The 27,386-nt window shown below is 38.5% G+C and overlaps 1 protein-coding gene across 8 annotated transcripts in view; it reads right to left on the bottom strand.

The window, feature by feature from the left end:
- Positions 1-3,312: 3,312 nt before the first annotated feature.
- The window catches only part of LOC129732978 (ras-like GTP-binding protein RhoL), a 123,441-nt gene continuing 99,367 nt past the window's right edge, over positions 3,313-27,386 (bottom strand). The window contains exons 1-5 of one of the 8 annotated variants that reach the window (XM_055694480.1): positions 12,981-13,096; positions 12,484-12,632; positions 4,173-4,421; positions 3,991-4,108; positions 3,313-3,922 (exon numbers count right to left, since the gene is read on the bottom strand). In XM_055694480.1, the coding sequence (XP_055550455.1) occupies positions 3,717-3,922; positions 3,991-4,108; positions 4,173-4,421; positions 12,484-12,495 (585 nt within the window). In that variant the 5' untranslated portion in view covers positions 12,496-12,632; positions 12,981-13,096 and the 3' untranslated portion in view covers positions 3,313-3,716. The other 7 variants (XM_055694479.1, XM_055694481.1, XM_055694478.1 and 4 more) reach the window with 7 other exon arrangements.

Here is a 27,386-nt window from a genome sequence, read left to right as displayed (position 1 = left end):
TGGCCGATTGCTATGCTCTCTTGCCTCTGGAAATTAATCGAGAAAATGATTTTCTTACGGTTAGACAAATGGATCGAAACAAATTTTCAGGTACCGTGGAATGGGATGAAATTGATCACCTGAAAATTCGTGATAAAAGATACTTATCAAAAGATATTGCTCTTACAACACTAGGCAATGTTAACGTGTCCTTGAACGCAACTTTTGCGTGATTCACATACCTGTCAAAGTTAACCCTTGCATGCCCGGTGCAATTTTTCATATTTTCGAAAAATTCTTCTAACTCAGTCAAAACTCAATCAAATTTGATCAAACAAGTTTCCAAATAAAAAAAAGTATTGAATTTACTTAAAGTAACCTTAGTTGAGAGTTAATTACGTTAAATTCGGAGAAGTAAGTGAAGTTTGATAAAAGCTCATAAAATGTAATTTTCAACAAATTTAGCAACAAACAGCTCGTGAACCAAAATAAACAAATTTTAACCTACAATGTCGTTATTTTCGTTTCCAAACTAGCTGTAAATGATATTTTTCAGTACATAAATCATCATTTATCTTTAGCATCGCGAGAAAAGCACATTACCAGAAGAATGTATGGATTTCAATGGTGATCAATTTCACCCCGATTTACCTCATAGTACCTTATAGATATCGAATTTATTTCATGAAGTAGACGATAGAAATTTCACCAATAGCCACAGAGGTTTACTGGGGCACATACCAGTACTTGTTTTAAAATTATACTATTTCGGGAAAAATGTACATGAAGCTAGTTAATTGGAAATTGTTATGAAAATTGATTAATTTCGCCCCGTTCCATGGTACTCAATTTGGCTTCCGCCGGGGCAAAGAAACGAACGATTGTCTAGCGTTGCTTTCTACTGAAATTAAACTCACCTTTGCTCGAAAAGAGCAAATGGCTCCTGCATTCTTGGACATCAAGGGGGCTTTTGACTGTGTCTCTGTAGAAGTTCTAATCGAGAAACTTCATTTGCAGGAACTTTCACCAAATTTGAATAATTTTTTGCTCAATTTGTTGTCAGAAAAGCATATGTATTTCTTACATGGTGATTCGATATCTTCCCGAATCAGCTACATGGGTCTTCCCCAGGGCTCATGTTTACGGTCCTCTCTTATATAATTTTTACGTCACTGACATCGATGAATGTCTTGCAAATTCATGCACGCTAAGGCAACTTGCAGAAGATAGTGTTGTTTCCATTACTGGAAGCGAAGCTAACGATCCGCAAGGACCATTGCAAGATACCTTAGACAATTTGTCTGAAAGGGCTCTTAAGGTGGGTATCAAATCCTCTCCGGAGAAAACTGAGCCGGTTGTTTTTTTCTAGGAAGTACCCCCAGCTCAGAAGTAGCTAACCCAGCTCAGTAGTTAATAGTAGCTGCACTACTAGTAACGGGTAAAAAGATCACTCGGGTTTAGTCGCTAAATATCTCGGGATCTGGCTCGACTCTAAATACACCTGGGCTTGCCATATTAGGTATCTGATACGAAAATGCCAACAGAGGATTAATTTTCTTCGTACGATTACCGGAACTTGGTGGGGTTCTCATCCATGAGACCTTCTAAGGTTATACCAAACGATATTGTCAGTTCTTGAATACGGATGTTTCTGCTTTCGCTCCATGGCAACCACGCACATTATAAAATTAGAAAGAATACAACATCGTTGTTTGCGTATTGCCTTGGGCTGCATCCAGTCGACCCATACGATGTGCCACGAAGTGTTAGCGGGTATTCTTCCGTTGAAACATCGTTTTTGGAATCTCTCTTACCGGTTGCTAATTAGATGCACAGTTGTGAACCCATGAGTAATTGAAAATTTCGAGAGGTTGTTCGACCTTCAATCTCAATCTAGATTTATGGCTTTATATTTTGACTATATGGCTCAAGATATTTACCCTTCTTCATACGTTCCCTTCAATGTCGCACCTTTAGATACTTCTAACAATGCTATATTCTTCGACACCACCATGAAAGAAGACATTATTGGTATCCCGGATCAATTGCGCCCACAAGAGATCCCTAAGATTTTTTCAAATAAGTTTAAACATGTGAGTTGTGATAAAATGTTTTATACTGACGGAGCTAATCTAGATGAGTCCACTGGCTTCGGTGTTTTCCACGATAATTTTACCGCCTTCTACAAACTCGATGCTCCTGCTTCCGTGTACGTCGCAGAACTTGCTGCTATTCAGTACTCTCTTGGGATCATCGAAACCCTGCCCATAGACCACTACTTCATCTTCACAGACAGTCTCAGTGCCATTGAGGCTCTGCGATCGATGAAGCCTGTGAAGCACACCCCGTATTTCCTGGGGAAAATACGTCGGTTTTTAAGTGCTTTAACAGATAAAAATTATCAGGTTACCTTAGCGTGGGTACCTTCTCATTGTTCCATTCCGGGCAATGAAAAGGCTGACGCTTTGGCTAAGGTGGGTGCTATTGATGGCACTATTTATGATAGACCAATTGCTTATGATGAATTTTTCAGTATTTTGCGTCGGAGGACGCTCAAAAGTTGGCAATCATCATGGGATACAGATGAACTGGGACGGTGGCTACATTCCATTTCTCCTAAGGTATCGACGAAAGCATGGTTCAAGGGGTTGGATGTAGGTCGAGACTTCATTCGTGTGATGTCAAGACTTATGTCCAGACACTACACGTTAAACACGCATCTCTTTCGAAGAGGGCTTGTGGAAAGTAATCACTGCATTGGTGGCCATGGCTACCACGACATTGAGCATGTTGTTTGGTCGTGTACCGAATTCTCTGGTGCTAGGTCCAAGCTGATAGATTGATTTCCTTCGGGCCCGAGGAAAACAACCGAACGTTCTCGTTAGGGACATTCTGGGAAGCGGTGATCTCCAGTACATGACACAGCTAAACTGTTTTTTGAAAAATGCCGACATTAAAATTTAAAATTATTCTGTCTACTCGTCAGAATACTACTATGCTGGAGACACGAAAACGGAGAGCCAACATCTATGTTTACGCAAACACTTCAGACCAAAACTGCGCCACATCACTATCACTGCTCTATCAGTTGAAAAACGAAGTGTTAAAATAGTTTTAATTCAAAATTGTACTCCCCTCCACTCACCTTTAATCCCCACTAGCTCGTAGTCGGCCACGAGTAATAAAAAAGTGCCTCCTTCTTTTTCCTGCTATCTTAGACATAATAAGAATTGTATTTGGCTCAGTAAAACATAAGATGTATCGTGCCGTGTCAAATGAACTGTTCAAACTATTAATCATACCAGGCTTTCCATCATAATCATTAAAATCAAATTTATTATTTGAGTTACATATTCAATGTATTACATATATAATCAATGTGACTAGTTACAGGATACAATTCTATCATCGTTGTAAAGTTATTGACATCACATTGAAAATGTGATTTTCTTCCGTGGATCGTCTATAACTATCTAGCAATACGTTAAATCCAATATGAAAATCTCATTAAATACAATACTACATCGGTAAGAAATCTTCACGAGTTCAAATTGATATACAATAGCGTTTGTATCGACTTTGCTTTTGCAGAATAAGGCGCAATATATACACTATTGAAAAAAGCTAAGATAAATGTGGATCCCTTTTTTAATTAACTTTAAGTAGAAAACCTATCATCACTGGCCCTAAGCTAACGGTATGTAGTGAATTTTGTTGGTAAAACCCTAGTTACATTCTCAAAGTATTGCACAAACACGTGGTCTAGCGTGGGGCTTTTTTTCAACAGCACGAATGGCTTCATCAAACACATCACCGAGATTAAGCTTCTTTTTTGCAGAGCATTCAACTAGTGAGTAAGCCTTTATCTTGTGTTTCAGTTTTTTACCTTCAGCTGTAGTCACAAACTTTTCTGATCCATGCACCCGAAGATCACTTTTAGTACCTTATCAATTGTAGAAAAAACGAAGATAAAGAAATTGTTTCAATTGCAATATTTATTTATGTTATTACCAACAAGCACAATGGGGATATTTGGTGCAAAATGTCTTATCTCAGGGTACCACTTAGAAAGCACGTTATCGAATGATGTTTTGCTAGATATGGAATAACATATAAGAAAACAGTCAGTCTGCAAAAAATAAAATTATAATAGAAATGCTCTCTTTTTACTTTGACGAATAACAAGAACTTACATTAGGGTAGCTAAGAGGACGTAATCTTTCATAATCCTCCTGTCCTGCTGTATCCCAAAGGGTTAAAGCATATTCTTTTTCATCTAATAAAATGTTGCAAGCATGATTATCGAACACCGTCGGTACATATTCACTCGGAAATTCGTTTTGTGTGTATGTAATAAGCATGCATGTTTTCCCGACCATTCCGTCTCCGACAGTTGTGATCTTCAGTGGTCGCATGTTTCCCATCGTCATTTTAACGTCAGTCTTAGAGGAGAAAGAGAAGAAATTAAATTTATAATAATAATCATCATTATTTTCAGACAAAGCGAGTAGTAAGAAAACATATACAATTTGCATTGAGGGAAACTATTGATTACAAATTCTGATATTTATTATTATTGCACGCTTTTAATCTATATAAAGATTTGGTTTGGGTTTTGTTCAAAATATGCAGGCATACAGCGATACTCGAACGATGATCTAATCAGTTATTAGAACTTATTTCTCTATGGGTCAGTAGCCAACTGGAGAAAATAATAAATTTACACTTGCAGTTTTGGTTAATTTTCCACATTTGCGCACTGATTTAAGTTGTTATATGATGTTATGTTACGCCATTACGATCTGCAGACACTCTTTTTCAAAGAGGAACGGAGACATAACTGGCATTTTTCTGTGTCGGTGATTTCGAAAACTTTTTGCGTGAGTTAGTGTTTTTAAGGTGGCGCAAAAAAATAAGTACACTATTGGATTATATATATATACAAAACATTCCAAATAAGCTTTATTTCTCCACATATCTTTAGCAAAGTGACCTTTTACGTTACAAAAACCACTTTCAATATTTTGTGGCTTGTCCTTTGTTTTGTAAAACCATATTTAATCTTCGTGGTATGTTTACCACTCAGTTTTCACGATTTCACGCTGCATGTACGACATTCCATGAGTCTGTTTTATTCTTTGGATGATGCTTTGCAACCTAGACTTTCACAATCTTCAATAAAATTCCTGAAGGATTTAAATTAGGAGACTGCGCTGGCCAAACTAACAATTTTATATTTTCGTTTGAAAATCTTCTTCGTGTTTTCAATATTGTATGTTCAGGATCGTTATGCTGTTTAAAGATCCAGCAAAGCGGTATGTTTTCTTCGGCATACGGAATCAAAATCGACCACCTAGGTACACAGGAAACTTTACTTCAAAAGCGACACATATTGGCAAGAACTGAATTTTTTAAAAAGTTCTTAGACTAGGGTGCAACTAAATGGCACATCGTGTGTCGGATGAGTTGAAATTTAACCTTTTTGGTCCAAACGGTCAGCAGCTGGTGAGAAGACCGGTAAATACTGCTTCCAATGCACAATTAACCAAGAAAGTAGTAAAATTTGGAAGTGACCACAAAATGGTGTGGTGCTGTTTTCTGATGCTGGTGTGGAACCCATTCATTTTATAACATAGACTATGAATACTAACGACTATGTAGATATTTTACGTAGCCTGATGCTTCCGTATGCCAAAAAACACGCCTCTTCGTTGGAGGGTAACGATCCTAAACATACAGCTTTGAAAACTTGAAGATGATTTTCAGAGGAAAATATAAAACTGTTGGATTGGCCAGCATAGTCTCCTAACTTAACCCGTATCAAAAATCTATGGAAGATTGTCAAGTCCTACGTTGCAAAGCATCATCTAAAGAAAGAAATAGACTTATGGAACGTCGCAAATGCAGCGTGAAATGCTATCCCAGCTTCTACTCGTGAGAACTTGGTTGTAAACATACCACGAAGAAAAAATATGGTTTTAAAAAACAAAGTACAGGCCACGAAATATTGATAGTAAGTTATGACACGCAAAAGGTCACTTTGCTAACGATATGTAGAAAAACAAAGCTTATTTGGAATGTTTTGTATATATATTTCAATAGTGTACTTATTTTTTTCGTCACCTTAAAAACACTAACTCACGCAAAAAACTTTCGGAATCACAGTAAAATTCTAGTTATTTCTCCGTTCCTCTTTGAAAGAGAGTGTCTGCAGATCGTAATGACGTAACATAACATCATATAACAACTAAAATCAGTGCCCAAGTATGGAAAATGAACCTAAACTGCAAATGTATTTATAATTTTCTCCATGACTGTATGTCTGTGCTAACATGGAGCAACCGGGATCTATTCGACTGCTATACTGCTTTTCAGACTGCTATACTGATATTTAAGACTGCTAAAGGTATTTACAGATTAGTCTGCGAGCGCAACGCAACAAGGATACTAAAGAACTGGTACTGATGCTGTAGAGGCTCGCCCGCCTTAACAATGTAACATTACTTCGGATGCCCGGTTACTGCAGGATCAACCGAAATTGACCTTCTGACTGCCTAACAAACCAAGGAAGGTCTAGCAGTTTTCAGTGTCTTCACGTTCGCCATTAAAGGTGAGCTAAGTACATACAAAGATGAATAGAGCAAGATCCGTGACTCGTGTTGTATGCAGGGGAACAAGTCAAACTCATTTGTACACTATTAAGTTAATTTGATGACGATGACAAAGTCATGATATGGATGGAGGAAGATGAAGCAATTCCTTCAGATTTTGCTAATAATCAGTTTTATGAGCATTTAAGTCATAGTAAGTGGCAGCAATAAGCGTCGTGAAGGTGATTGCGTCCAAAATGTAGTCATCGGTACATGTGAAAAGCTAGAATTTCCTCTCAATGGCAATATGGGAAAGTTGTAGATAAAATAATCAGATTATCTACTCAAACGCTGCGGTTACCAGAAGGCGACTTAGTTGAACCCGTAGCGATCTGCGAGCCATCACAGGACTCCTAAATTCGGGCGAGAATTGAATTGAGGCACAGTATGATAACCAACTAATTTAACTTCATCAATACGGTACGGACATATTTTAATGTGTGTATTCGTGTAAATGCCCAACCAATAATTTTGTGGACTAACAACTAAACCGGTCGTTGAGAGGAGCTTCGAAGCCGCAAGGTTACAAAGTTTACACTTCCGAAACATAACAACTGAACTGAATATTTCGCGCATTTCGATTCGAACAGTTTGATTGTCATTTGATCTCTTTCGACTACTGTCATCGAATTACGATGAACATTTTCGCTGTCACGCAAATTTGATCATGGGTTTCTTTCCAGACCAATTCATATGAAACCGATTTTATTGACGGAGACACTGACGCATACTATGACACTTTCCTTTCCTTCAACGTGTCATTTGAATTTCTACCACCGCATCATGTCATTTGATGATAGTTTTCTTACACCGCAAAACGCGATTGGAACAACAGTGGCATACAATACATCATGCAAGTTCCGACCAAGATTTCGGAGATTTTTTTGCTGTTGATCACTGGCGCGCCGTAGCCACTTCGGGTTCTGAAACTGGTGTTGGCGTCTCCGTTTCGTATCGTCACGATTTTCTTTGTTCTCCCTTCCTCCTATATGCGTGAAGCAACCCTTTCAGCTGGTCTCGAGGTACGATGCTGGCCTAACAAGCCAGTCGTCGTAGGTTCGAGTCTCAGCTCGAGAAAGACTGTTAGCTAAAACACCATATCAAGAAGACTGGGAATTCTGCCTGAGATTGAGCGTCAGTTTTGGCAGTGCAGTCTGTTGAACAAAAGTGGAACTGACGCACAGACTGGACCACCACATACGCACACTCTGTCTTCGCAGCGATGTAATTACCAGCACTTTCATAGCAAAGTTCCACCTCCAATAGATAGAGTGCGCTGTTGGATTTGACACTTGTCATTTATATGAGATCGATCCAGAGATGCCAGTCTTCTTGATATGATGTTTTTGCTGTTAGTAGTCAGTAGGATCGTGACGCTAACCCCGCAATTGTCCTGTACACTTAAACAGTTGCCTGCGAAGTATTATTAAGAAAATATTACTAAGAACTACAAAAGGTTTGACGCAAAACCTATACTCAGATAGAAAAAAAAATAACGAGACTGTGGGACAAAACCAGCGTCAGTTACTAGAAATAAAACTTCTCGCTTGCTTTGTACATTACCGAGGCTTTCGGTTGTTATAATGTAATATTTAATTCTTCCAAGACGCACAAATTTTGGAACATGTTCTGCAATATCAAATAGATTAAACCGAGAAAATCAATTGCTGCATCATATTTCGAGTGAAAATTTTCAGCTAAATTAGCTAAATACACGTTCTAAATCTTTCATTAGGACAACATAAATCTTCCACTAGAACAACCACGTGGTTATTTTGTTTTTTGCTCTCATAAAAACCGCCATGAAAAAGATAGTGTTGCAAGGAAAGTCATTCTGATTCTCATACAACACTTTCAACTCCAGTCCATCAGGATTAGAATTATTGTGTTAGCAATCAGGGCTCATTTGCCTTCTTGTTTGACCTTTTTTCCAATCATTCGTTCTTTGCTCGATTTTTGAACCTGTATTTATATAAGTTTATATACATATATGATTCTGATTTCACTGCATATGCATAGTGAAGATGTAGGGGCCGTTCCTAAACCACGAGGTCATAAAGAGGGGGACGGGGGGTTGTCAAAAGACCACGCACAGTGGTGGAGGGGGTAACGAAATGACCACGTGGTTTTTTTTTCTGACTTATATTTTATTGTTGCCACCAAGTCAAGAATGAAGCTTTTGCATTTTAGAAATTAAAGTATGTACTGAAAGTTTAATAATAAAAATGTAAAAAAATAAGCGAATTGTTATAATTTAATTTAGCACATGACAAATGAAAACACCACATGGTTAAAGTCGCTAGGAGGGGGGGGGGATTAGCCAAAAGACCACGAAAGACCACGGGGGGTGGGGGGGGGGGGTACGGGGGGTATAAAAAGTGATCAAAATATGAACCCGTGGTTTAGAAACGGCCCCATACATGGTTTAAAATGTTTTGATTCTTTCGAAGCGCCATTTAATATTACTATTTCTACTTGTACCCCGTTTTGTTCAAATTTTCATTTTGATCGACCAACATTTCAAACTACTTTGTTTTAAAAGCGTTCTTACCAAACGTATGTATTTAATTCGATCTGTTTGATTTTCAGACCAGATGAAAGTTTTTTGCAGTTTTTTGTAATTTTTTTTTTCAATATTTCACTCAATATTATGAAAAATTATTAAACAATTCGTGTTGCGAATATCTTTTGTTTGGATAAAACAATTCTTTTGTAAATGGTAATAGTTGTTGTAATAATCTATACTCGTCCCAATTAATGCAAAATATTTTTTTTAATATTGCATGTATTCTCTTTTTATGTTTTGGTTTTTGAAAATACGCAAAATTTTATTTGACCGTTTTTTTCTGAAACTTTGCACGCATATGTGAAACAACAGAATGCCAAGTTTTGACAGCGGAACGTAGCATCTAGGCGATTATTGACATTACGATTGGAGTTTTTAGTGACCCTCGGCCAAACCACAGACAGACGTCCATCCAAGCATGAACAACATTGATCAAAATTTCCGTGTAAATTTTCAAAGAAAATTGTGTTATAAATCACTTGTACACTAGCGCCGCCTGATGACCTTATCGCTACGATACATTTATTTTCGCTGGTGTACGAGGCTGGCGGTACCGGTAGCGCTATCTGGTTACGAATTACTACTACAAAAAACTACACAATTTTGGAACTCAGCTTGGACGTCTTTCTGCGGCCAAACTTTAACTCTAAGCCATCTCCATCTCCAATCTCCAATAAACCATTGTACGAACTGACAGGTGTCACGGGAGCCCCTAATATTGATGTTGCTTTTACGTGCATTATGTTAGCGGTTCAGTGCTACACGTCGAAATTTCGTTCATGAATTGAGTTTTGAAACGTCTCGTAAAATGGTCTTTAATCCCTGCATTTCAAAGAGCACATTGAGAGTATACAAGCCAAGTGCATCAAATATACGAGATGTTTATATCCTCTCATTAACAGAAATTCTAAACTTTGTTTAAAGAACAAACTTTTGATTTACAAATAAATTTTTAGACCAGCAATGCTTTATGCTGTACCGATCTGGTCAAGTTGCTGTTCAACAAGGAAGGAAACGCTCCAAAGGATTCAGAATAAAATTATGAAAATGATTTTGAAGCGTCCTCCTTGGTTTGGTACACTCGAATTACATAGACTTACTGGTGTTGAAACATTAGAAGCTATGTGAAATAAAATTATTAACAATTTTCGACAAAAATCGTTGCAATCCTCAATTGCTACGATAAGCTCTCTTTATAGCCAATAAGTTAGCAATTAAGTTAGTTGTAAGTTTACTTCCCCTTTTCTGACAAGTAGGTTTAAATCCCTACGAATGATAAGTCCTAATTGCGAAAGCAAACTAATCCTAACAATTAAAATTACAAATTTCTAACAGTGTTGAGAAGTCACCATTTGTGATTGGACACACATACTCATTATTTACTAATATTTATCATAAATACTTAAGCTACTAACAAATCCCCCCCCCCCCCCCTCTAAGCAAAAAAAAAAAATCCCTGCATGCAGATTAGGCGTTGTACACAAGTTACGTAACGTTAAAAATCTAAAATTCAGACCCCTGATGTAATAAAAGTATAGTTTAACATGCAGCCCCCTAAAATGACGTAACGGTCAACTACCCAACATTTTTATTTTGGAAAAATATCAGTTACGTAACTATCTTAACTACCCCTCGTACACAATATTTAACAATAAGCAATAAGTATCACAAACTCAAAACACGTCTTTTGAAAATAAGATAAATGTTTGTTCTCTGTGATATCACAGAGAGCAGACATTTATCTTATTTTCAAAAGACGTGTAAAAACTTGAAACTGTCATTTAACCGTAAGTGATAATGGTCGCGCTGTGGCGCTCGCGTCAATGATAAACCAATCACCGATATCGATAAAACATCGATACGTCAATATTTATGCAGTGCAACTGGGGCACCACAAGACAGATGTCGTTAGTGTTTTAACGTATTTCGATTCAAATTTTTACACACGATTTTCATTTTTTTATATGAACATGAATGTCTGTTCTCTGTAGTAATATTCTAATTGTTTTCAGGGTCATTTCAAACCCAAGAAATTTATTCCCAGAAATGATCAATACGTTTGAAAACCTTAAAAATAGCCCAGAAAGAGTAATTCAATACTCCAATCAATTTTGTGGCCCCTAAGCCGCAGTGGATTCTGTTTCGGAAAGGACACTTTGGAGAGATATTATCAAATCACCATACCCTCATCGGGCACGTATAGGTATTTTTAATAAAGCACAAAACGATTAGGAACCACAGGTCAAATATTTTCAAAACAAACCAAATCGGAGCACTAACACTCTTCAATGAACAGTTTCAAGTTGCACGGAGAAATCCACACACGAACATAATTTTCCTATCTTTTCAAACATGGAATAAAGGTTAACGTTAAAATCTCTTTGCTTTCATTTAAGCATACATTTCAGTCTTATTTCAAGAAAATTTTTGATATTTATAAAACAAATTCAGCGAGTTCATAGCAGAAAGTAATCATTTAGTTAAAAAAGCTAATAATGTGTAGTATTCAAATAAAAATATCGATAATTGCTATGAACAGATAATTAAAACATTTCAATTGTGAATTTGAAAATGATCGAGTAGTTTATTAGTTGCATCACACGGTATTCCGAATTCGGCGGTTTGAGGAAAACATGCTGAAATTTACGACCGACGTGGCTAAATAACCGGATCTTTTATATACGACCGGATATATTTATTCGCTCATACGTAAAAAGGTCGAAATCTGTGTTTTGTGGAAAAAATGTTGTATAACCAGATTGGAGAAAATAGTGCGTATTATCCACAGTTTGCGCAAATGATTGCTTCACATATATATCTTTCTATATGTCCTGATCCAAATGTTAACTCACTGCATTATTGACACGATTGAGGTGTGTTCTTCACTTTACTTGCAAGTTCCAAATTTAGCACTGCTAACAATCAACTGACGGTGGCTATAACAATCGCGAACGACCGCTTGCTGTAGCAACAAACACTAACAGCCACAAACGAATGCTAACTCAAACCATTTGTATTCCTCCACTGATAAGATATCTCCTCTTTTATCACTTGATGTGCGATTTTTTTTTTACGTAGAGTTGTCTCGGGTATTCGTAAAGAGTATTCGCTTCACTCGTAGATAGCTACCAACATATGTGCTGCACAAAAACCACAAAACCATAACGTAAATCATTTATGAACAAATGTTGTCCTGTTGAACAAATACTTAAAACATTCGTAGTTGAAAACACTAAACACCACTCAAGCAAATAAAAAACAACAAATTTTTATGGCTAACTCACTCACATTTGAATTCATATTGGTGAAACCACCACAAAAATAGGCAATTCCATCAATTATTATTCACACCACAGGCTGATTCACCTCACATAATTAATCGGAATTTCTAGCAGTTGAGAGCGGAATACTTCGTAAACCAAGTCTGTTTCAATTACCTAAACAAATATTATTTTTTATTTATTAATATTAACATTACACACGATCGTGAAACAGACATTTCACATGCTTTTAAGGAGAGTACGGCAGTGTATGGTAAACGGTAACAACACAACAGGATATGAAAGACGATAATAAATAACCGATAACGATAAAGCACGAAAGTGCCTGAAGCAAACTATACACTACACTCCATTAACCATTCGTCAGTTTTCAAAGTAAAATAGAGAAAAAAATCGCACCAAATTTGAGTACACGAACGCGAACGTGATGATGATCGTCAATGAACTATGAATGAACCTTTTGGCCTCACACTTTTATTGGACAGAGAGAAGCACACAAGATACCTATTGCACAGGGCATATATCTACGGTGATGACCGCGATCGACAAAAGCGAGACCCATCTGCAAAGCGACAACAGAAACCGACTGCGACTTGCGCCACGTGAAGCAGTCAACAAACGAATATCGGATTAGTGTGCGTGTCATTTTTCGAGTTCTGCACGCCACTACAAAATGAGGTTTTTGTGGAATTCGAAAATTTGTCTAATAATTCAAAAGCGCAACTTATTATTTACAGTGAATGATCCAAGCTGATCATCCAGGGCTAGTAGCGAACTTGGAGCAAAATAATAGTGACTTTAGTGACTTTTTTCATTTGAATAGTGACCAAATAAAGACTAAATAGTGACCAAAAGTATACAAAAGAGGGTTTTGAAATTTATTGTTGAACCATAAATGAATTAAATTTTATCTGAAATTTAAGTCTTTAGAACATAGGATGTGCAATGATTTGTTCTCATAGAAAATAACTAAAATCTGTATCGTAATTTCACATAGAAATGGTTGTGATAACACCTTGTTCAATGTATTCGAATACAAGTTTTCGAGTTATAAGTGTTAATGAAAGTATACGTGAACGAATGTATGCACTCTCGAATACGCATTGGTGTGTTGGTGGTCTGTCAGTTGTATTCAGTTCGTGATGTGCGATGTAACAAATCCGGAAAGTCGTAGTAAAACGATTTTTGGTCAGTGACTGCCCTTGCACAATATTCGAACATCTCAAATCATGTGAAGCTAGGCGAGATTTCGTTTATTAAACCATAGAAAAATACAAGGAAACATTCTCTTTGGGGGATCGTTGAAAATTCTGTCGGCCACGATCTGCAAGGATGCCGCAAGTCGTAAAATTGTGACTGTTATGAAGCAGCGTGTCCGGCGAAATGATAACGTTCAGTTTGTAATTCCCACCCATCTGAGTATAACTATTGAATCGGTCCACAATATTTTGGCCGATTCTTTTAGAAAAAGAGGCTCGATAGAGTGAAAATGATACTTTCACAACTCGATGTTCGCGAGTTCATTGTTTCTGATGAGAAACTATTTGGCCTGGATAAGAGCGAGGGCCTAGTGTGGTTGGCAACGTCTCCGCCAACCACGCTCGACGCCTGGGTTCGAATCCCACCGCCGACATAGGTGTCGATGGTTGTGAGGTGGCGTGATCCACTCACAACCAACCCAACTGGTCTAGATTCAATCCTAGCCGACACCGGGAGATTTTCTGAGTCGAAAAATCTCTGGGATCACGCCTTCCATCGCATGAGGAAGTGAAGCCGTTGGCGCCGGTCCGTTAATAAACGGGTCGTGAGTTAGGGTCCTGGGTGTGGAGTCGCCTCCCTGGGCGTCGGTGATTGGCCACAACAGTGGCGGAACTAGACCGACGGAAAACAAGCGAGAAAAAAAAAATATTTGGCCTGGAGTGTGACTGGTTACACAAAACAATCGAATGTGGGCAGCAGCAAGAGACAACATTTCAGAGTTCTAAAGGAGTATTTGCAAGCGAGTAAGCTTCCTCTGATTTTCATTTACAAAGACGCCGAATTTAATGCTGTTTATTGTAAAACGGTAGTTTTGGGAAAAAACGTTACCCCGTGTCTTCGAAAACTCTCCAGAGCTAATTACTATATGTTCTAGCAAGACGGTGCATCAGCGCATACTGCGAACTTGACTCAAGGTTGGTATAGGGACAATTCGAGGGACTTTTTGAATAAAAATAAATTGCCGTTAAGTTCACCTGATCTCAACTCAATAAACTTTTTTTTACAAAATCTCCAACTTGTAAAGCGGTTGAAACAGTTATCCAGAAAATCTGGGAATTCGTGCCGCCTGTGACAGCTTCGAAAAGCGTTTGAAGTTGGTTAAGCTAACTAAGTGAGGGGTTTTTCAAAATATAGTAAAAATAGCATTGTTCGTCCCGAAAATCTGCAAAAACAATACTAAGCCTGTTTGTCCCATCAATGATTTTCACGCATATTTAACCTACTTGACATTTTCTAATCAAATTCTTCCCACTAAACACTCGTTTGTTTGATCTGGAGCATGGGACAAATATGCGTAGAACGGGTTATCATTATGAAATTTCGAAATGGTATCTGGTAAACACCGGTAGGTTCGGATGATTGAAAGCAAAATCCTACGAATTGAGACCTCAACACGACTATGCACAATATAAGCTCGAAATTTTTGAGTCCTCTTCAACCAGGAGGAACAGTTGATTTGAGACAAGCAAATCAAACTACAAACGTAATTTCACGCACAACACTGGTTTAAGACGCGAGTAGCTTGTAGAATAAACCTTTACGTTCTTTTGCAGCTCTTAGACAATTCGTTCGTAACTATTCTGCACTGTTCACTTCGATGAGAAATTTGAAAACATTGCCTGGCATGAAACTTCTATGATGGAAAAGTTAACAAAAATGCCTTACAAACCGAACTGTCCAAATATTCTGTAAATGAGAAGCAAGCCCGATCAACCACTCTTTATGCACCTTTATGAAACGACAACAACTGAAATCAATCGATATAGGTTCAAAACTAATCGATAGCGATCGTTCTCGTTTCATGAAGAAACTTAAAGAGTGGTTGGTCGGGAGCTTTCTAAAGTATGTTGCAATACAACAATAGTTAATTTATACATTTATAGCTAAAAAAGTGATTTTAGTGACCATTTTGTCGTAAAATAGTGACTTTAGTGACTTTTTAGCGTGAATAATGACTTTTTAGTGACTAGGCTCAAAATAGTGACAAAGTCACTAAAAAGTGACTCGCTACTAGCCCTGATCATCGTATGTTCGCATTCCGGCTCCCATAATGTCAGTAGGATCGTAGCACTAGCCCCCAACAGTTGTCCTGTTTACTCTACAGTTGGCTGCGAAGTCTGTGAATGGGTCAGAATCAGTGCTGATAAGTCATTTTCCCCAGCAAAATTCTTCGAAAATTACAGCCAATCATTTTCAATTTTCACTTCCAATGATCGCAGCACTCTTTCAGATACACTAGATTTTCGTCCTAGTAACGTGCTGTTACACGGTTACGGAATAAAATTTGACGACAAATCCAACCAAATGATCTTCACTTCAAAGCAAAAAAGAAAAACAAACAGTCCACTCAACCAAAATGAACCTCACCGAAACACTTTTTCACTGACACTGACCGATGCCTTGAATCTTCGTTGACTAATAAACTGATTTTGTTGTGTTGCTTTCATCGCATGAAATATAATGAGGTGTTTTGACAATTCACTTCCATGCAAAAAGCGGGAAGGGAGAACTCTGAAAGCATGGGCGCAACTGAGGAAAATTTCTAGGGGGGGCTAGTTTTCATGCATGTAATTTTAAAAAACAGAAAAAGGAGTTTTATTATGCTTGTTTAAAAACGCTTAAAATAGTGTCGTAACAGCAGAAAAAATCACTTCAAGATAGAATCTCCGAAGATGTACTAAAAATCTTGAACACAGCGTCAACGCCAACCTCTTTCAGCAACACTGACTTGATATTGAGGAGAGCCAGGTTTGGTAAATGGCTGGGCCATTTACCAAACTTCCTACCTACTACCTACCTACCTACCCTACCTACTTCCTACCTCCACGTGTTACCGACTGGGATACGAGCAACCAAGGGAAAACCAGTGAACTGGTGGGAACTTGGTCGTATGCTGACAGGAAAGGGGTAGTTGTTCTTCTTAGAGAGCAGCTTGTCTGAACCCCACAGGCTAGGGGCGGCTCAAACATCGACTGATCCGGACCGAACGGCTGAACTATGAAATACGGTGTCTCGCCAGCTACATCTATGGCGGCAGTCCCGTCGCGAGACTAGGCATCGCAGCCCTAGTAACGCAGCATACTAAAATAAACATACTACGAAGAATCAAGAATTCAGAACGGACCGGCACAATAGGCAATGACCCAGCCGACGAAATAAGGACGACGATTAGAAGCTCGGTACATGTAACAGTAGATCGCTCAACGCCCCGGATGTCGACTGGATGCTGCTGGATCAGCTAGAATCCCACCCTTTCGACTTCGGATTTGTGACCGCAAGGCACAGTACCACCAAAGCGGTGGCACAATCAATGAGCTTGGTAGCGGTTTTATAATGCTGGGCAGGATACAGAGCCGTGTGATGAAGTGGCAGGAAACCAGCGACAGGTTGTGTTTGCAGAGAATAAAAGGCTGGTTCTACAACTACACTATTCCCAATGAGCACTGCCCTCACGAAGGAAGACCTGATGCAGAGAAAGAAACGCTCTACGCACAGCTGGAGATACTTTACGATAGTTGCTCGCGTAGAGACATCAAGATCGTCGTTGGGGACATGAACGGAAAGAAAAACCTATATAAGCCGATGATCGGCCCTGTGCGGGCCTGCACACCGTAACGAACAACAACGGCCAGCCATCACCAACTTCTCAGCTTCCCGCGGGCTGGCAGTCCAAAGTCCCTTCTTTCCTCGACCAACGTATAGCAAAACAATTGACCACGTTCTCATCGACGGCCCGTTCTTTTCAGACATTATATACGCGTACGCACCAATCACAGTGCTGATCGGACATGACCACTTCAATACAAAAAAATACAAAACCCTCATATAACTGGTAGTCCTCTACGGAAGTCCTCTTGGTGTTTTCGAACGGAAGGTGCTGTGGACTATCTACGGTGAAGTACAAACGGACGACGGATAACGGCGCGACAGCGCATGAACCATTAGCTACAAACGCTGTTTGCAGAGAACCCCATTGCACACCTGGCGAAAGACAATAGGTTGCGGTGGACCGGTCACGTCGTAAGGATGTTGGACGACAACCCTGTGAAATCACTTCTCTTCAGCAAACCCTACCGGCACCAGAAAGTAAGGGACGCAGCGTTCATGATGGCTCGACCAGATCGAAAGAGACTTGCGAGTGATGAGACGTTTGGGGAACTGGTGAAACACAGCCCAAAACCAAGTAAAATGGCGACAACTTCTTGATACAGCACGAGTTACTACAGCTGGTTACTACTGACTGGTAAGATGAGTAAGAGGACTAGGTTTGAGAATCGATCCTGGGTGCAGAACTAGTTCTTAGTTAATGAATGACGACATTTCAATTTGTGTTGATTTTGATGCTCTGATAAGTAGTATGGAATGTATTTATATTGAAAATACAATCATTCTCTGGGAAATTGTAGGGGGGGCTAAACACTTCTTTCTGAAGCCCCCCCTAGCCCTCCCGTAGTAGCGCCCATGTCTGAAAGGATTGTAAAAAAATAACGTTTATGGATGCTTTTTTTCAATTTCACTCAAGAGTGTCAACAAATATCAACCCTGGTCAGAATACGCGAAACGGATCGCTAAAAATCTTGATGTCTATTTTTCAAACAACTAATAAAAACTTCAAGAGTTTCTCTCGGGAAGTTGATTTTCCAATTTTAATTGAATTAAAGTAAGTTTTCAAGTTGGCTTATTGTCATTAAAATATAAGAAAATATTTTTTTTTTAAATAGACACCTCTTTGAAAATATTGCATCGAATTTGATGAAACTTTCATAGCGGATGCATCCTAAGTTGTAGTTTATGAAAATATGTTTTCGGAGGAAAAAATATTGTTTCAATAGTAACTATTTGATACAATATGTTGAAAAATTTTGTTCTGGTGTACTGAACAATCTGAAAAAACTATAAGTATTCCACGTTGAACGAAAAAAAATAGAATTTGAAGCCTGCTCGCACCTATACAAATTCCCATTCGAAACAATCAGACTACTTGTGAAAACCGAGAAAACAAAGCAAAAATATTGCTTTTTTTCTATCACACAAAATAATCCGCAATGCACACACTACATACTGTGAATGAGGCAATCCACCAGACAGTTGCGATCAGCTGAATTCAGTTTGTTTTCAACTTTTGACAGCCTCATGTATGTTCGAAAGATCGCAACTTGGACTCAATCCAAATCGAAAAGCGTGAAAAACAAACGTGTTCGATTGTATTCTGGTTTTGCAACTTAAAAAACAACAACAATAACGAATGTACATGCAGTGAAACGACATCCGTGGATTGCCTTATGCGAGTCGGCCGATTTGGCGGCTATGTAGGAAACGCATTCGAAAACTGAAAACTGATGTTCGGATAAAATGTTTGTGAGGCAGAGCTAGAGCTCTTCAGTTAGAACATTTTGTGAAACATCACAATTTCGTACCGAAACGTCCCTGAATTTCTGTACAAATCTGTATTAAAAATCAAAATTCTGTATGAATTCTGTATTCCAGCGGTTCTCAACCTGGGGTACGCGTACCCCTGGGGGTACTCGAGAGCTCTTAGGGGGTACTCTTAGGGGGTAAGAAAAATCAGTAATGGCGGACAAAGCAATTTTTCTATATTATACTTCATTTGTTGATCAATCTTGCTCTTGAAACATGACTGTAGCAATCAAACAAACCATAGTTCAATTTGAGACCTGAACTAGACTACTACAACAAGATCTACCATTATTCTCTCCCGCTCTGCGAGAACATTCGAGGCCATGGGGTACAGTCGATATGAAAAAAATCGCCAAGGGATACGCGGACAAAAAAAAGGTTGAGAACCGCTGCTGTATTCTGTATCATTTCTGTATCGTGGTCAAAATTTCTGTATAATACAATAAAAAATCTCTATACTTGGCAGCCCTGACTGGGACACGGTTATATGGGAAAAAGCGACGGTGTTATTTTTTTGCTCCCATGCACTTTCCGTGTCCCTGTGGGTCCTATAACAACCATATAACTTTTCAGATTGATCGATTGAGATTTTAAAGTTTCCATATGACTTATGGGAAAATCCACTTTTTCCAAAATTGTTCTCTAAAGATGTACAGGAGGTACAAAATATTTGCAGGAAATTTTCCTGGGAAAAACTCTTCTGAAGACCGTAAGGCGCTACGATGTTGAGCATGAGCATGAGCATGATGAGCATGATTGACCGCCCGCGGTTGCTACTCCGTTATTGCCAGATCAACTGTAATTACACAAAGAACCAATGGATGATGCTTGGGATTAACATTCATCCTCAATGTGTAAAAACTGGTGACCTTAATCTTTATATTAGGCAATACCAGCGCCGGCCGCATCCGAATGCAGGTCAAAGAAGGAGTGTGTATAGGAATATGTTGACGTGATACTCGCTTTATTGGAAGCCGAGAACACCTCTGCACTTCCACGAGAAATCACTGGGATGTTGGAGAGAAGGGTAAGGTTTGCAGTAGGTTTCGTTTTGGTAAACGATGCGCTGATTTCTAGTACCGGGTTCATAATTAAAATATCGCGCGTACGAGTTCATTATATCTTCTACGGAAATCATAACGCGATTCGAACTCATTCCGGTTGATGATGTAACACCGCAAAAATAAAGCGCACGCGAGGATACCGGACCTATGACTCAATCAAGACAGATTCAAATATTCGAACATCTGTTTATGAAGTCATTATGCAACTACCGACAAAATGCCAAACTAGTCATAATTGGGACATAGTATACAAAAAGCTCTGCTCAAAAGCTAGAAAAATCGAAAAAATTGAATCATGAGATTTCAGAAAAACTGGCGAATCTTCATGCATACAAAGCCGTAAAATTTCAAAAAAAATTAAAAAAAAAAACATATATTTTCTGAAGACCGTAAGGCGCTACGATGTTGTAGAAAAAGTTATTTACCCCAAACTGGTTGAATGTCTGACGAACGGCTCACAGTTGAATTTTTCCAGCAATACTGCTACAATACAGCTGTGTAAGAAAATCTTTCAAAATATATTAAAGCAAAGAACGATGAAATCAACAGCAAATCACTTCATTTTCTGTTGTTATGTTCATCTTTGTTGATTGCTTTTGTTTGAGATAAGGAATGTCGGTCATGCGGACATTATCAAATTATTTCAAAGGATTAATATTTATTTCAGATTTTTTAGTTTTTTTATTTTTGATTTTTAATTTAGTTACTAAATGATCCCTGTTTCTATATCGGTGCACTCGGTTTCAGGATATCTAATACCCAGGATCCATACCATTCAGGATATTCACAATACACCGCATATCACCTGATATCAGGCGGTTCGTGCTATCGTGGCCATATCACCATCTATATCACCTGATATACAATCGAGTTGTCATCGGATATCACCACGGCTACATGATATCGCGGATATCATGTTCGAAAACCAATAAAAACCAGATTTGCAGCAGTTGGCAACACGGTATATCATTTGATATCGCCAGATGATATCGGATATCACCTCAGGTGTTCACACTACAGTGAGATGATATGATTTGACATTTGCTTTGGTAATTGGAAAGAGAAGAAAACAAAAACAGATCAAAGCAAAAACAAGACAACAACAGCAATGCAATTAGGATAGAGATGTCAGCTAGTTGGCTCGCACCAACGCACAGTGGCAGGTCTCTGAACTAAAGTCGGAAAAAACCTAAAAGTCCTTTTTAAATTATTGGAAATTATATTTTATTACAATATTGGGGTGCTGAACTCATTTCTGATGTCAGAAAATGTTAAAAATAACAATTTACGCACCTAAAGTGCCGTTAGGCCTTATTCATGATAAGATATATTTTTGCTCCAATCATGCTTAGAAATTTAATAGGGGAAGCGCTCATATATTCATTTCAACACCTATATTTCTCTCATTGCTCTTATTTGTCCAATTTACTGATTTTTTTCCTTTTTCTACAAAGCAAAAGTAGTTTTATTTTACCTCTTGATTCAGTCGAGTATTCGGAAGTTAAGAGCGATGAGAAAAGCGAAATAAAAGCGACGAGAAGAATATAGGTGCTAAGATGAACATTGGGGTGGTTTACTTACTTGTTCTTCATCGAAAAACTTCAGAATCTTATTTCGTTTGGTTCTTAGGGTACTGTTTTATGAATTAGGGTGGTGCAAAAAACGTCATAATTCAATTTATTTTATTTTGAAAAATTTTTAGATTTTAAGCCGTTTGATCAATTCAGGATCTACGACAAGTTTGAGGTCTTTTAAGGAAAATTATGAGATCGTACGGAAATTTATTTTAACGTCATTGCAAATATAAAAGACGATATATTTTTTTCTCATCAATTCTATTTATCGTCTTTTTATACATCTTGTAGTACTGAAATCGGTTCACAAATTTTTAATACATGCTTGAGACTACTGGAAATCACTTCAAGTATACTTCCCAGTCAATTATTTTGTTTTAATATAAACAAACTGAATATTTTACAACTGACCACCATACGTCTCCATAGTTTTATTTTCAAAATATCTCCCTATGAGCAACGATGTGCAAAACGGGACCCAAAAATCTGAAAAGTACAATAAATTTCCCGTAGGCTGTTACCACCTGATATCAGGCGATTCGTGCTATCGAGCCCATATCACCATCCATATCACATAATATCCCATACAACCGAGCTGTCATCGGATATCACCCCGGCTACATTATGTCGCGGATATCATATTCGAAAACCAATAAAAACCAGATTTGCAACAGTTGGCAACACAGCCCAAACACATTTAACACAACCCTACGAATTTCGCAATTCGCGTTGCATGCGAAAAAGAAGGAAGGAAATATTTTTGCTTTTGTCATCCCGCACATTTTGACAATTGCATTTGAGAGTTCGAATTGGTGCGAGCCAACTAGCTGACATCTCTTCTAAGTGCATTGCTCTTGTTGTCTTGTTTTTGCTTTGACCTGTTTTTGTTTTTTTTCTTTTTAATCACCAAAGCAAATGTCAAACAATGTCAAATGTCAGCCCAGTTAGCGAACGAACAGTGTATTATCGTGACATTTTTTTACAGTGTTTACTAACGTGACAGGGAGATGAATTCTATCGATTCCATCGATAGCTGGCAACTATCGATACTATCGATAATTATTGATAGGTTATCCATCCTTGTGATGGGAAATATCGCCCAAAACGGACATCGATAACAATCAATAATTCCGGGGCTTTTATCGATATTATCGATAAGTATCGATAATTTGAGTCAACGTTTGCGGTAAAAAAAATTTTTTCAGATGGTGTGAAAAAAAAAACTATTTCAGATGGTGATGAAAAAGAAAACTATGACAGATAATTGAGTTGGATAAATTTCCCATGGAAGGTTATCATGTTAGCTTTCTCACAAAAAAAATATTACGTCCTTGCGTGCAGCCTTCCGGCAGTTAACCGGAAGATTCGCCATGGCGGACGAAAACATGCGTGTAGCCATGTTTTTAAGCTCTTTCTTCGTTTTTTTTATTAATTCCTCCTTCGTTTTCGCGACAAAATTGTTGGAATAGATCTTGCGCTTCAAGTTTTTCCAGAAATTCTCGATGGTAAGCAGGTGGGGAACATTGGGCGGATTCGCCAACTTCGGTACCACATCGATATTCAGCCGCTCCATCTCCTCCAACGATCGCTTCGAGTAGTTGGCCGACGTCAAATCTGGCCAGAACACCGTGTCAATTTTTTTTTACTAACTCATGGGTTACTATGATTGATGATGCATGAGTAGTTTCGTCGGTGCGATTAAAGGTAAACCCATGAAAAATCGGCAATTTTTGTCCATTTTTTTCACCGCAAACGTTATTCGACAAATGCAATTTTACTATATAAAGACAGACAGAGATGGCCCAAACAGAATGGATACGTTTGCGTTGCGTTGACATCAATGTGACAGTAAATGTATGGGCTAACTGTCAAATTGCCGCAAACGCAGCCGCAACGTATCTATTGTGTTAAGGCCTTGAATGACAAATCTTACGATACTGCGAATGAAAATTCAAACAACCGGACGAGTTAAACAGTTTGTTTTGGAAAGTCTTCGGGTTTTACGCCGGGAGTGCTTTCTACGGAGTAGTTTCAGGCCGAAGTTCATTTTGAAGGTTGTATAATAAGGGAAATAATTGAAGCAGGCAAAATTCTGTCAATTTTTAAATGGCCAAAACTTCACGAAAAATGAATCAATTCTGACAAAACATGTTTCATTTTACTGGAAAACTGTCCTAGTTTCCTAGTATTACTTGAGAACTGGACGTGACCAAGGGTCACTGGAAATGTTTCGGATTTCCAGACTGTGTGCCTGCAGTGTACATTTTTGCAGCGCGTAGAACTTTTCCTGACATTCTGTTTCACTTAGGTTTATATGTTGTCAATAAATCAGAATTTATTTCGGGTTTATTGGAAGCCAAAGATTGAAAATTCGCCAAGAAATCATCGAGGTATGAATTTATTAAGTATGGGTGTTGATTTTGGCGGTTTTGTTCCCGGTTGGCGGTTGGGTACTAATTTTCTTTGAGCTTGCAGCACTCTAGCAGAATTCAGTCGAACATTGTGGGTGTGTAGGTCTTATTAAACCAAGCAACTTTGCAATCTTGCGTTTGAAAAGTTATCTGGATTAACATTTAAAAATGTGTAGGTATACCTATATCCTGGGTATAACCTACCAGGACTTTCTCCAGAAAACCCTGTACGCGCAGCCGGCGCGGAATTAAAACGCCAGATTAGAGCTGATGATAATTAATTAACTTTTATTCTGTACATCACTGCTTAAATATACCCTGCAGGTAACTCAGAGTGAGAGGCTTTTCTCCACTCTCGGTTTACCATTTACCTTGAGCTCTTATCTTATAATCTAGTACCGCATGTACGATAGAACGCATGCGAGAGCCTCAACACCGTTGAACCGGCGACTTCTGTTTTGTTTACAACACAAAACTTGTTTATTTTATTCGAGTTTGTTTGCCTGTAGCACAGCAGAAGGCTGCGCGAAGTTCTTTGCCGCCTATTGCATAATCTGTTGATACCTAGTATGTTGACAGAGCCGTACGCGGTCCTCTGTCAAGGAAACCAAATGTTTCGCCAACGTTTGCTTAGCAGAACCGTTCGCGGTCTTTCTTCAAGATCTTTCCTGCTTTCTTTACAAATGATCTTGTTTTAGGGGACAACGGCAGGCGGCCGTGTCCTGGTTCTACACTCTACCTGTTTTTCATTTCTTTCAACGGAAGGTTTACTGTCTTTCGGACTAAGCTAAAATGTACCGTATCACAAAATTCTGCGTGACGGAACATAAGGTATTTTCTGCGCGGGGTGTGACGTCACATCTGCCACCCCGCCTAGTTGGCCATTATCTAGAAGAGATAATGGTCACATGGTCCGTTCTGACGGCCGATAGGTGTGTTTTTCATAACAATTATTTTTCGCGTTTTTATGCTACTATATACATATTCGTTTTCATGATATTCCTTCTTCCCTTTACACGTAGAATTCAATTAATTACAATAGTGATACATATCATTTCTACATAAATTAACGTTTTCAGACATGGATTTTCTTCATAACAAATTGACAAGTGTTCGCTCGCCTGGTGCGCTGCGCCTTGTAGATATCCGCTGCTTGGCTGTCGGATTCAAGCGACGGGTTACAGGGGGTTTGAAACGGAAGGGTGCGTCTGGCAGTAGAGGTTCTCATCGGTTGTTTGTGATGTCATCCTCGCGAACTCATCTTTAAGGCTTCATCGGGTTATTTGCAATAGTTCAATGGTTATCATTGCACTTTAATTTAAGGCTGCAGTTCAGCTGGTTGTTTTACGATTGTTCAGAGTGTGTTGTTAAACTTTAATGTTGGGTTAGCCGTGTCCCTTTGACATAGATCGGCTGTATTTTTGTTTGGCTGATAGTATTGTTACGCGCCGTGTGGCGAAAAGATTTGCGATTGCCACTGGCTCTGTTGCATAATGAAGTCACTTGGTTTATCATCTTTAACTGTCTGCGAGGGGTGTCCAATTACCCGCTAGCATGTGTGCACATTTTCAAAGCGTAGTGCGTAAAGACCATAGTTGATTAAACACGAGCAAAATTTTATAGCGTCATTTTGCTTGTTTGGCTTTGACCTCGAATCCTCATTTGTAGAAGTCAATAACTCTCAATGAGTAATATATATTTGGAACAAATTATTACGCCCTTCGCTGTGTAGTTTGCTGTATTCGTCTTCGCGCTGAAGTCTCGATTCTGGCTCGACCATGAGCCGCATTGATTGAGTTCTGTTGCACATCTGACCTCTTCAGGGATCAAAAACTGGAAACTGCTCGTCTCCTCTTGGTAATAACGTTTGGCTTTACCTCCATCTCGACCATAGACACCCGCCGTTCAACTCCCCTCACAACCGTCTGCTTCCCTTTTCGCGTCATACTGGGCATTATGGTATGCCCCCATCTCAGCATCCGTTGTAATCACCTCGGTCGTCTTCGAGGATCGGGAACTCGTCTCATTGTCAATTCTTAGATGCTAGCTGCCCTACTTAGCAAGTGGTGCATATATTTTTTTTTGCCATTCTTTCATCAATTTTTTTTTTCGATAATTTTTTCCACTTGCTGTTTAAAATTAATTTCACACGCGTACGGGCTCTTATGTTCTATTATATCTTCTAATCTTCTAAACACTATGCCCGTTTTTCTTTTTCTTCGGTTAACATAATTTTTCTTTTCCTACTAAAGTGTACAATATATTTTTCTCTTGATTATATCGGATGCTATTGGTTAATCAACGTCTACATTATTCATTCTCAACGAATTTTTACTTCACAATTATTTCTTTTTCACTTGAACTCAATCCGATTTACAAAAAAAAAAAAATCTTTTTCTAATTCTTGTGCGTTTTTTTATTTCTTTGTCAACCTCTGTTGCCCGTCGTGGCTCTTTTTCTTTTCATTAGGTGTGTGTTTTTTTTTTGTCAACCTCTGTTGCCCGTCGTGGCTACAATAGATAGGTGGAATCTTTTAACGTCAGTAGGCCCCTCGTCTGGAAGGTTTAGCCTTCTTGTCCAAAGTCTCTCCTAGTTTTATTGTCGTTCGTTATTTAGGTCATCTCCAATACTTCATTAATCGGTTTTCTTCTCTCATTTGGCCATTAGCCATTTTTAATTAATCAAACCCCGTTCTCATATTCACTATATATTTTTCCCATGTCAACATTTGCATTTTTACAAACAAATGCTGTTCTAAGTTCTTTTAACTCCTTACAATCGCCCTCATTGTTACTTCCCGTCCGTCTTTTATCGGGCCATTGGCCATTTTTTCCTACGTCTGCCTCGCATTAACGGGGTCATCTGTACTCTGTGAATCTATCCCATGTTAAATTCGCATTTTATGTAAAAACGTTCCCTGTGTATTATTTACTTCTGTTTTCTGTGTTTCCACACGATAGGTTTTTTTTTTTTGTCTATAAATTCAACTACGTCTTTCCCCAAGTAAACGTCACGCCCTTTTGACACTTGTCCATCAAAGGCTTTCCATAATATCAGCGACTATTCATATTTCTTCACGTCATTTTATTTCAGTATACTTTTTCATACAGCTTTAGGTGCTTGCTACTATAACCTATTTTATTTCATTTTATTTTATAACATAGTTTAAGTTCGTATAATCAG

Source organism: Wyeomyia smithii, chromosome 3, assembly GCF_029784165.1.
Source record: "Wyeomyia smithii strain HCP4-BCI-WySm-NY-G18 chromosome 3, ASM2978416v1, whole genome shotgun sequence".
Classification (NCBI taxonomy): domain Eukaryota; kingdom Metazoa; phylum Arthropoda; class Insecta; order Diptera; family Culicidae; genus Wyeomyia; species Wyeomyia smithii.
Note: the sequence above shows the minus strand (reverse complement) of the source record. Positions and strands in the feature narration are given on the sequence as shown.